Genomic DNA, 10,792 nt, shown 5'->3' with positions numbered 1-10,792 from the left:
CGTATCCTTCAGAAGATTATGTGGAGTACTGTTGTCTGATCGTAACTCTAGTTAGCGCACTGTGCCTTAAAACTCATAGCATTTTATAGAGGCATTTATGTAACGGGACGTTCGGATGCATGAGCCTGATGTTGCTGCCTTGTTTCTCTTCACCCTGTTTCTGTGCCCGGTTGTTTCGCCCGCCCATGCAAGGGCCAATGTCACTAGCAGGTCTCCCGTAGCGCCTGACCACATGTGGGGACAGCTCGCGCTCCCTACGCGCATGCACATGAGACCGTCTGCGCCCAGCAGACGGCTACGATAGGTGGGTTTCATTGCAACATGTGCAACACCAGTTGCAACATACGTCCGAAACAGCTGAAACAATTACAACATACATCTGAAACACTTGCAAAACACCTGAAAACACTTGAAAGCTATTGCAAACATATGCAACATCCAGGTAAAACACTTGCAACATGCTCCTATGTGTGAAACATATGCAACATATGTCTGAAAAACAAATAAAACATTTGAAACAGACGCTCGCAACATATGCAACATCTGGATCTACTTTTGCGATATCCGTATGAAACGCCTGCAATATACCTATGAAACATCTGAAACATACGTTTGCAACTACGCTTTCAGCGCAACATCTCCTTGCTGCTTGGGAGAAATGAAGGCTCGTCGGCGTGTGGAGCTCACCGGAGGCAGCGGCCCGGCAGCGGGGCAGTGATGGCGGTTGCGCGACGTGGTGGGGAGGCAGCGGGCGCACGACTGGGAGACGGTAGCCATGCGCCACGCCTAGCGGGCCCAGCAGCCGAGCGCTGTGATTCAGAGGCGGCCACCTGCCTCGCTTGGCTGGGCCAGCGGCCGAGTGGCGCACCTCGAAGGCGGCAGGACGCGCCACCCTACACCTAGGCGGTGGGTGGACGCTGCAGGTGCCGCGTGCCTAGTCCTTGCGGTGGCCATTGCCCCTGGCCTAGGTGCCTCCTAAGCACCGGTGCGAGGGCCGAGTGGATGAGCGGATAGGAGAGGGTCATTGGGCTGGTGTCACGGCTCATCAACGGGAGCATCTGCCGTTTTATGTAATTTGTCATCAGTTGCTCAAAGAAAATGTAATTTGCCATCAATATTGGGAAATCCCCAAGTTTTATAATAGCAGTTTTTTTTTTTTAAGAACGGATGGAGTATATCTCTTCTCAAAGAAAAAGAAAAGACAGAATAGTATTGCGCGATTTCTTTGGCGTTTATAGGATTCGAATTCGAATCCAAAAGTCAAGCGTCTCCGAGGACATAAAAAGTGGGCAGGGCTGCCACGTAGAGAGAGTCCTAAAATCTGACGGAGAGCAGAACAGAACTATAGCGATTTCTCGTGGAGATCCGTCGGCGAACCGGCGAGGTAGATAGGGCGGATTTAGGCCCGGAGCTGCAGCCCAAGCAACATATATCTTCTCTTCATACGAGCTTATCTTAGCACGAGTCCCCGACCCCGACGCCGGTCGCCCGCCTCTCCTCGTCCGGAGTCGCGGCCCTCGCAGGTCACAACATCGCCGCGTCGCGCCCTCGCATCGCATCAGATCCCGCACGGCGCCGCACCGTGGCTGGCTCGGCTGACCGCGGCCCCACCTACCGCGGCGCGCCCGCCCCGTCCGGCCCCGGCGACCGCCGCCCCTTCTGTCGTTCTGTGGTTCTGCCTTTAGCTTCTATCTCAGGTGTGACTGGATTTGCAGTGTCTGCTCTAGACTACATACACGATTTGGTCAAACTTGAGGTTGATTGACTCATCATGAAAAAACGAGTTTTACATTCATTTTTGGACGGAGTAAAAAGTTATTTGCAAAAGATTGTCTTTTTCCTCATTCTTATTCATATTCAATTTTTGGTCTGCAGACGGATCGATTGATTCATCAATGGATATAAGAAAGGTCTCACCCTGTCAACAAGATGCTCATGGTGATTCTCACGCCGCCAAAAGAATGATGTGTTCAATCCCAACCCTTCCCGAGGTACTCGACATAAATTTTAGTGTCTGTTTGGTTGCCGCTGCAGCTTGCCACGCTGCGTTTTTGGTGCGCCGCAGGTCTGTTTGGTTGCCACCACGAATCTGGCGTGTCGAAGAATCTGTGGCGCTGTCTCTGCATTTTTGTGCCAACGCTCACCAAATGTGTGGCGCTGTTTTTCTCCGCCACAAGTTAGGTGTGCCGAGCGTGGTGCTATGTGGCGGGGACCATAATATCCCCATGCCAGCTCTAGCCACACAGATTCTTTGCACTATGTTATCTTAATATATTATCTATAAACAGAGAACAGAGATCCTAGTTCTGCAATTGTTCAGTCCTGCACTCTGATGGTCTGTTCTATTTCTTAGGTATACTCACACACCGACATAAAATAGTGGGCTCTAAGCAAGCCCATGGGCTAATTACAATTTACAACATTAGGCAGCCCAACACTCCCCCATGTGTGAGCTCTTCGCTTTGCAGATTCTTGGCATATGTGCACTGTGTAATGCAATATACCATGTGCACTCATGTGGAGGATTACCTAGGGTAGAATATTACCTCCATGTTCTGCTGTTTTCCTTTCTCTTATAACTTTATAAGTAACCATTTGGGTTTACAATCCCAATGTTTGACTTTTATCCCATGTGTGTGCATGCAGGACATTTTGCACCATATATATTCCCTGTTGCCACTGCGTGATGCTGCCCGTGCTGCTTGCTCGTCTCATGCCTTTCTACGTTTCTGGAGATGTCATCCCAATCTAACCTTAAACTGGCATATCCTTTGCTCAAATGCAAATGCATCTCAAGAGAATTTCATCTGCATAATTGACAACATCCTGAGGAACCACTCAGGCATCAACATTAAGATACTCAAGCTTCAGTTATATGGCATTTATGATGCCTACCAGTATCTGGACAGTTGGCTTCAGGTTGCTGTTAAACCTGGGATTGAAGAACTCACCATTGAGCTATGTTATAGAGTTGACATGAAGCATAATGTCCCATGCACACTTTTAACTGATGGTGTCCAAAACTCAATCCGGTATCTTCAACTTTCCTGCTGCGCCTTCCATCCCACACCTGAACTTGGCCCCTTCAGAAACCTAAAAAGTCTGCTCCTGCGTTCTGTGCATATTTTGGATAATGAGTTAGAGGGCTTTCTTTCCAACTCCCATGCTCTGGAGAAGTTAGACCTCAATGGTTGCGAGAAGATAACGTGCCTGAAGATACCTAGCATCCTGCTGCAGCTCCATAGCCTGAAGGTTTCTTGTTGCGTGAAGCTGCGAGTGATAGAGAGCAAAGCTCGAAATCTCTCCTGTTTTATCCTTGAAGGACAGAGTGTAAAAGTCTCCCTTAGAGAAACACTGCAAATGAAGAACCTGCGCATGGGCCGTTCCAACCTCGTCTGTTACGCCCGTGTTAAATTGTCATCCAGTATGCCAAACCTCAAGACTCTTTCCATCAGCTCAGATTATGAGGTACGGATTTCCTAAATCATTGGTTTTTGTAGACTAGGGGATGTATATATGAATATTACTATAGTCATACATTTTTTTTTTGTAAATCTAATCTGAAACATCTTTACCTTGCAGAGGGTTAATACACCAATGCTTCGTACCAAATTCCTATTCCTTAAGTGGCTGTCTATTTATCTGAGATTGACCTCTTGCCCATCCTATGACTATTTTTCTCTGGTTTCTTTCCTTGACGCTTCTCCCTCCTTGGAGACTTGGCTGTTGGATGTAAGACGCTGTTCATTCCATCCTGCAAAATATTTAGTAACTGCTGGATCCATTTTCACTCTATTTTATGATGTCTTTTCCACCCCACACAGGTAGCTGAGGAAAGTATGCAGCATGAATCAATTTTCGGAGGCGGCTCCTTGCAGTTGAGGCAGATGCCTATGCAGCACCATGGCCGCCTTAAGACTGTGAGGTTCAAAGGCTTCAACTCAGCCAAGAGCTTGGTTGAGCTAACGTGTTATATTCTCAGGAACGCAAAGTCACTTGGCCGGCTCACACTGGATACCACTTATGGTGATCCTAAGTGTGATAGCGCAATGTCCGGTGGCAGGTGCACTCCCATGAGTAAAGATTTTCTCATGGAAGCACGTAGAGGGGTTTCGGCAATTAGAACGTATATTGAAGATAAGGTTCCTTCTACTGTTAGGCTGACGGTGGTGGAGCACTGTACTCGGTGCCATGCTGATAACTTATCTGAATAAATAGGTTAGATTAGATTAGATTTGGATGAAGCTTGTTTTCTTTCTTGGAATGAATTGGATTGCAAGGCCTGTTCAATGTCTGTCTCATAATCAGAGTAGGTATGTAATATTTTTAGGCATGGATAGACCATGCTTTGTATCTTGTGTTATTGGACACCGCCCCTTCAATTCAGATCAGTGTCGTGTCGCTTTTCTTTGGTATATGTCACATACGGGGATTTTTTGTCTGTGGATGGAGATTTGTGGTGATGTACGTTCTTAGTCTCTCTTTTCTTTTCGAAAAGGAAGCGGGAAAAGAATTAGAAATACCCATGTTTCTCTATTATCTACACATGCCATTATTAAACAATTATCCTTCACAGCCCGTTAAGTAAAAGTTAATAAAAATACACATATACCCTATTTCTCTATTACCTACTCATGCATGCCAAGCCGACCATCTCATGCACTTAAGTGTTTACAGTTGACCTAGAAAATATTCATAGTTGCAATTTATTATTTATTTATTTGTGTCAAACATAGTCGAAAAATGAAAAATAGCTCAACAAACGTTTGAAAATAGAGATAAAAAAAGCTTCTTGATCAGACAAGGGTTTGAAGCATTGCAAGGTATGGTTCCAGGATTGCCACCACACACCCGCAGGTTTGCATTGCAAACCAGCTTGCACATCATGTAAACTTTTAATACCAAAATTATTACAGGCACATACAGGACAACGGTAACATAATTCTTCAGAGTTCCTAAAAAACATAAATTCTTCAGAGAACGGATACAATTTGTGTGAAAACAACACTCCAATATATATGTTCCATAAAAAAATAGCGAGAAATGAAACAAAGCAAAGCACATACATACATTGATACATGCAACAACTAGAGATACACTAGTGTCTCGTGCCGAAGCATGCGTGGAACAGTGCAAAGGGTTTACCTGTCATAATTTAGTGGCTACATCTCTGGACAAGTCTTCTCAATTTCGGAAAGGAGCGGCCTGACGGTCTTCCTGAGCCCGAAATCAGTCCCAACGAAAAGCATGCAGCTTTCAAGTTCAGACATGGTTTTCGAAGCTTCATAGTGAACTCTTAAATCCCTTGTTTCTAAAGATTTCCACGTACTGTTCGCAACGCATCACTGATTTAGCAATCTGACCGCAAAGCTTCACAATTCTCAGACCGTATGCTGTTGGATTACGCACTGCCGCACTTGCTGTAACAGCACAGATCAGAACAGACACCACACAATATGTGGTATATATAAAGATATACATTCTAGCACAATTGTATCACAAGCGATAACATAGATTAATATATGTTCATATCCTACACATATATAAAGTATTTAAGTAGCATTATTATATAAATAGAGTTTCTAATGGACTCTCAAACTCTCTCCTAACGAAGACTACTCTAAACGGATACGAACATGACTCTAGCTGCAGCAACCTTCTCTCCATGGCGTCAAAAAAGTTGTTGACCCTTCTCTAATTTATCCCCCTTTGGCATAAAGCACCAAAAAGAGAAGAAAAGAAGAAAGACCAACACTCACTCCTCATCTTCTTGGATGGTGTCCCAATCGACATCATCCCCACCAGCAGCTCCACTAGCACATGCAATGTTCTCCTCTCCACCATCATCATCATCGTCGGAGGAGGAGGAGGAGGAAGAAGACACCACAGCTCTCCCTTGGCGATGAGTGGTCGAAGTGTGGTGCTCACGCCTGGTGCTCCTCCTCATGGACTGCAAGGTGGACCTCAAACTCATGTGAGGATCAAGTTCTGGCTCCTCCTACTCCTCCTCCTCCTCATCCTCTGAATCTGTCTTAGAAAGGCTAGAGAGGTCATCAAACCTCGGTGGTGACTGAACTGGTGAAAGTGGTGGCAGCCCTGCACGCTCTCTAGCCTCTTGGTTGGCTTCACTGTTTTCCAACCGGTCCTCATATGCGGTCCTCGCTGCATAGGTGCAAGTGGTGAAAATGGCCTTAATCCATCTCTCAAACTTCTCCATCTTCTTTTCCTTGCGGGGCCTAGAGCGAGAGGACTAAGGCACGTCCTCAACTGATGGAGAGCGTCTCACTGTCCTGCTAGCACCTGAGGCTTGGGTCTTCTCAATCTTGTAGACGGTGTGGAGACCATCTTTATCAAACTTGTAACCGGTGACCCTCTCAATCATAAACATGAGATAGAGGGCATAGGGTATCCCCTTTTTCCCATCCTCCATGGAGTTCCTCAGCTCACATCACATGAAGCAAGGGACATTAAACATGTCACCTACATGAGCAAATCTAGCAAGCACATTCATCACATATCAATTAAGATCAGAAGCTACTCCATCCTTAGGATTGATAGTGTGCCTGATCAAATTGTTCAAAATGTAATAATAGCTCTTCAGGCCACTTACCTTTCCATCTGCACTTCTCCTGTCAATCCACATATAGGCAATATCATGGATCTCAGCTCTAGCCTCATCATGAATGTAAGTGAAACCCCGCTCCTACTCTCCAAAACCAAGGATCCGGCTTAAAGTCACAAAATCAACTCTATAATGCCGTCCCTTAGTCATCCAATGAATCTCATTAGTGTAGATGCTATAGAAGAAAGTAGCATGGAACTGGGCTAGCACTTCTTCATTCCAATTATATTTGAAGCTCATAATATTAGTGAGGCCAAACAACTCACAAGCCTTGATCACCTTATTGAACTCAGGCTCATTCTTTGCCTTCATCTCCTCCCAATCAACATACTGCATCTTGACAACCTTGGATTTCTTGGAGTTGAAGTTCACATATGCATAGAAGTTGGAATGAAACTCATTCCAAAACATGTAGTAAATCCCCAAATCCTTTGGCTGCTCATAGGGATCGTTTTCCCGTGCTTCTTCCACCATCTTTAGCTTTCCCGTATAATTGAGCACGCGATGAGGACGTGTGTCAATAGGACGCCTCATAACTACATCCTCAGAATACTCTCTGATGTAGCTCCTGTCAAACTCCTTAAGATGAGGTGGTGTATCTGGGCTAGCACCTGAAGGAATGGTGCAACCAACCCTCTCTAGGTTCTCCTCATCCTAAATTATCTGATATCTCCTCTCCCTATCTCTGGCAACATCTCTGCCTGCTGCATTGCTGCTGCCCCCTATGGTCCTGCCATGACCAGGATGAGGCATCTGCTTATCCTGAGGCTCGGTCATCTTCCTCTTCCCCTTCTGGTCATCATCACCTCCAGAGGCCATCTATGCAAACAAATATAGGTCCAAATGAGAAACTGTACATAAGGGGTATAGAAGAACACTTATAAAACACTCTGGATAGATGAGATGATTCAAATATCGGGTTATGAAAGCACCCTGAACCAATCTGGTCAGAGGGTACGGCACTGCCGCACCTAGTGCTTCACCTCTCCCACGATTCATTTCTTCTCAAATATTTAGACTATTTCTAAACCATTCTCCTAAACCACTAGACAATCTCAGAATGAGTAGACCTAAACAAATACATGGAGTTGTCTATAATGTAGGTAAAATAGCTACATGTTTAAGATAGAAATACATCTGGTGCACAAATCCAACCAAAACAGAGAGTTATCGATGGAACAACATCTGTATTTACATATTCATTCTGTTGAGTGTGGCACTGCCGCACCCAACATGCGGCACTGCCGCGGGTATAGATGAGGCTCAATCAATGAATCTTTGTTTTAATTCAATTCATTCATCAAACTAGTTTCTATCCTAATCATGCAGTCACTAGAAACCATCATTCAACAAAGATAGAGCTCCATAGCATAGATCGAGACTAGGTTAGGGTTTCACCTTGATTTACGCGGATTAAGGAGGAAAGGAAGAGAATGGCTCCATCCAAGAACTTCGGCTGCTGTTGGTGATGACGAGGAAGAGCACCAGCAGGCTGCGGCAGTGCCGGAGGTGGCGGAGTGGCGCTGGACAGAGCGGTGAGGTTGCGCATGATTGGAAGATAAAGACGACGGCTATGGTGAAAAGTGAGAAGGTTACCCTAGGGCCAGATGAAAAGAGGAGAGATGGGCCCCATGGTAACAGGCTGTTGTGGGTCGAATTCCGGTTGGAATTCAAAGTGCGACACTGCCGCTCGCCACATGCAGCACTGCCGCAAGGCAGGCGCGGCACAGCCACACTCCCTAGAACAACAAGATTTAGCTACTAACTAAATAGCTATATACATATAGGATATGGACACATATCTCAAGCACACTATGATCAGCAGCAAATAATCAATACAAACAATGATTATAATGCACTTGTTTCTTATGATAAATCATTTTGAAGTACAATATTTAAACCTTTCCAATTTATTTCTCCTATCCATGCTAGTTCATCAATCAAGGTGTGCTATAGTTCAAACAACGTTATGAGAATCAAGTATATTTAGCTCACTACGCAAAGCACAAAATCTTGACTCATCTAGAGGCTTAGTGAAGATATTGGCTAGTTGTTTTTTGGTGCTCACATGGCGAATTTCGATATCTCCTTTGACTTTGTGGTCCCTCAAGAAATGATGTCGGATGTCTATGTGCTTAGTTCTTGAGTGGCTTACGGGATTGTTGGCTAACTTTATGTAAATTTTGTTGTCACACAAGAGTGTGATTTTGGTGAAGTGACATCTAAAATCTTAAAGGATTTGCCTAATCCAAAGTAGTTGAGCACAACATGCACTGGCAGCAACATACTCGGCTTCGGTGGTGGAAAGGGCAACACAATTTTGCTTCTTAGAACTCCAAGACACTAGGGACCATCCAAGGAATTGACATGTCTCCGAGGTGCTTTTTCGATCTACTTTGCAACCAGCGTAATCGAAATCCAAATACCCAAGTAGATCAAACTTAGAGCCCTTAGGATACCACAAGCCAAGGTTAGGAGTGTGTACTAAATATCTCAAGATTCTCTTAACGGACACTAAGTGGCACTCTTTCGGGTTAGCTTGAAATCTAGCACACATGCACACACTAAGCATAATATCGAGCCTAGATGCGCATAAATAAAGTAGAGAGCCGATCATGGAGCGATATACCTTAGTATCCACGACTTTTCCTTCATCATTGAGATCTAGATGTCCATTGGTTGGTATGGGAGTTTTGATAGGCTTGGCATTCACCATGCCAAATTTCTTGAGCATATCATGGGTGTACTTCGTTTGGCTAATAAAAGTTCTATTCTTCACTTGCTTGATTTGAAATCCAAGGAAGAACTTCAATTCACCCATCATGGACATCTCAAATCTCTTGGTCATGATCCTACTAAATTCCTCACAAAAAGAATGATTAGTACTACCAAATATTGTATCATCGACATATATTTGGCACACAAATATATCTTTGCCAACTTTGTGAGTGAAAAGGGTATGATCGGCTTTGCCTATTTTAAAGCCTTGTTTAAGCAAGAATTCCTTAAGGCATTCATACCATGCTCTTGGTGCTTGCTTAAGCCCATAGAGCGTCTTTTGGAGTTTGTAGACATGGTTGGGAAACTTATGATCTTCAAAGCCCTATGGTTGCTCAACATAGACAAGTTCTTGAATAGGACCATTGAGAAATGCACTCTTCATATCCATTTGATATAGCTTGAAGTCATGATGGGCGGCATAGGCTAGAAGCATTCGAATTGCTTTAAGCCTTGCCACCGGTGCATATGTTTCTTCAAAGTCCAAACCCTCTACTTGAGTGAAACCTTGAGCAACCAATCTTGCTTTGTTCCTTGTCACCACTCCATTCTCATCTTGCTTGTTGCTGAAGACCCAATTGGTGCTAATGCCATTTGCGTTGGGTCTTTCCACCAAGGTCCATACTTGATTTCTTTCGAAGTTGTTGAGCTCTTCTTGCATGACCATCACCCAATCCAGGGCTCCAAGTGCTTATTCTACCTTAAGAGGTTCTAAAGAGGAAACAAACAAGTAATATTGGCAAAAATTTGCTAAATGTGAAAGAGTTGTTACCTCCTTTCAAAGACTCCCAAGGATGTTATCAATGGGATGATCATGTTGTATTATTTGCCTTAGCCTTGGATGCTCAAAGGCCTCTTGTTCATCTTTTGGACCTTCATCATTTTCTTGCTCAAATATGGATTGTAGGTCTTGTCCACGAGCTGGAGTCAAATCAGTTGCTGCTGACTATGTAGGTGCGGCACTGTCGCTCTCAAGTGCGGCACTACCGCGTGCAGGTGTTGCAGTAGGTGTCTGCTATTGTTTAGCATCAGGTACGTCAGCGGAAATAGGTGCAACAGCAACTTGAGGAACCTCCACTTCAATGACTTCATCTTCTTGTGGTCTAATATCACCAATGGCCAATTGCTTGATTGCTTCACATGGTGGATCCTCCTTTCCTACAACACTAGAATCAACTTGCTCCACTTGAGAGCCAATAGATTTATCAAATGTCACGTCTACCGCAATATCAACTCTCCCGAAGGTTTTGTTGAAGACACGGTAGGCATGCTCATTTGATACATAACTAAGAAGAACACCTTCATCAACTTCAGGTGCAAACTTAGAGGTTTTGAGTTTCTTGTTAAGTATGAAACACTTGCACCCAAACACTCTAAAGTAAGACACCTTAG

At 44.4% G+C, this 10,792-nt stretch overlaps 1 protein-coding gene across 1 annotated transcript; it reads left to right on the top strand.

Moving 5' to 3' along the window:
- Positions 1-1,888: 1,888 nt before the first annotated feature.
- Positions 1,889-4,397, top strand: LOC136502144 (putative FBD-associated F-box protein At5g53635). The gene is made up of 4 exons (XM_066497617.1): positions 1,889-1,991; positions 2,647-3,468; positions 3,583-3,732; positions 3,825-4,397. The coding sequence occupies exons 1-4, from the start codon at positions 1,896-1,898 to the stop codon at positions 4,212-4,214; spliced, it is 1,458 nt and encodes a 485-aa protein (XP_066353714.1). The 5' UTR covers positions 1,889-1,895; the 3' UTR covers positions 4,215-4,397.
- The last annotated feature ends 6,395 nt before the right edge of the window (positions 4,398-10,792 follow it).

This window comes from Miscanthus floridulus, chromosome 13 (genome assembly GCF_019320115.1).
Source record: "Miscanthus floridulus cultivar M001 chromosome 13, ASM1932011v1, whole genome shotgun sequence".
In the NCBI taxonomy this organism is placed as follows: Eukaryota; Viridiplantae; Streptophyta; class Magnoliopsida; order Poales; family Poaceae; genus Miscanthus; species Miscanthus floridulus.
The sequence above is the reverse complement of the archived record's forward strand: the minus strand, read 5'-3'. Positions and strand labels throughout refer to the sequence as shown.

Coding starts and splice junctions, on each gene's coding strand:
- LOC136502144 (XM_066497617.1), top strand. CDS start 1,896: ATGGATATAAGAAAGGTCTCACCCTGTCAACAAGATGCTCATGGTGAT. Junction 1,992..2,646: donor CAATCCCAACCCTTCCCGAG/GTACTCGACATA, acceptor GTGTGCATGCAG/GACATTTTGCACCATATATA. Junction 3,469..3,582: donor CCATCAGCTCAGATTATGAG/GTACGGATTTCC, acceptor TTTACCTTGCAG/AGGGTTAATACACCAATGCT.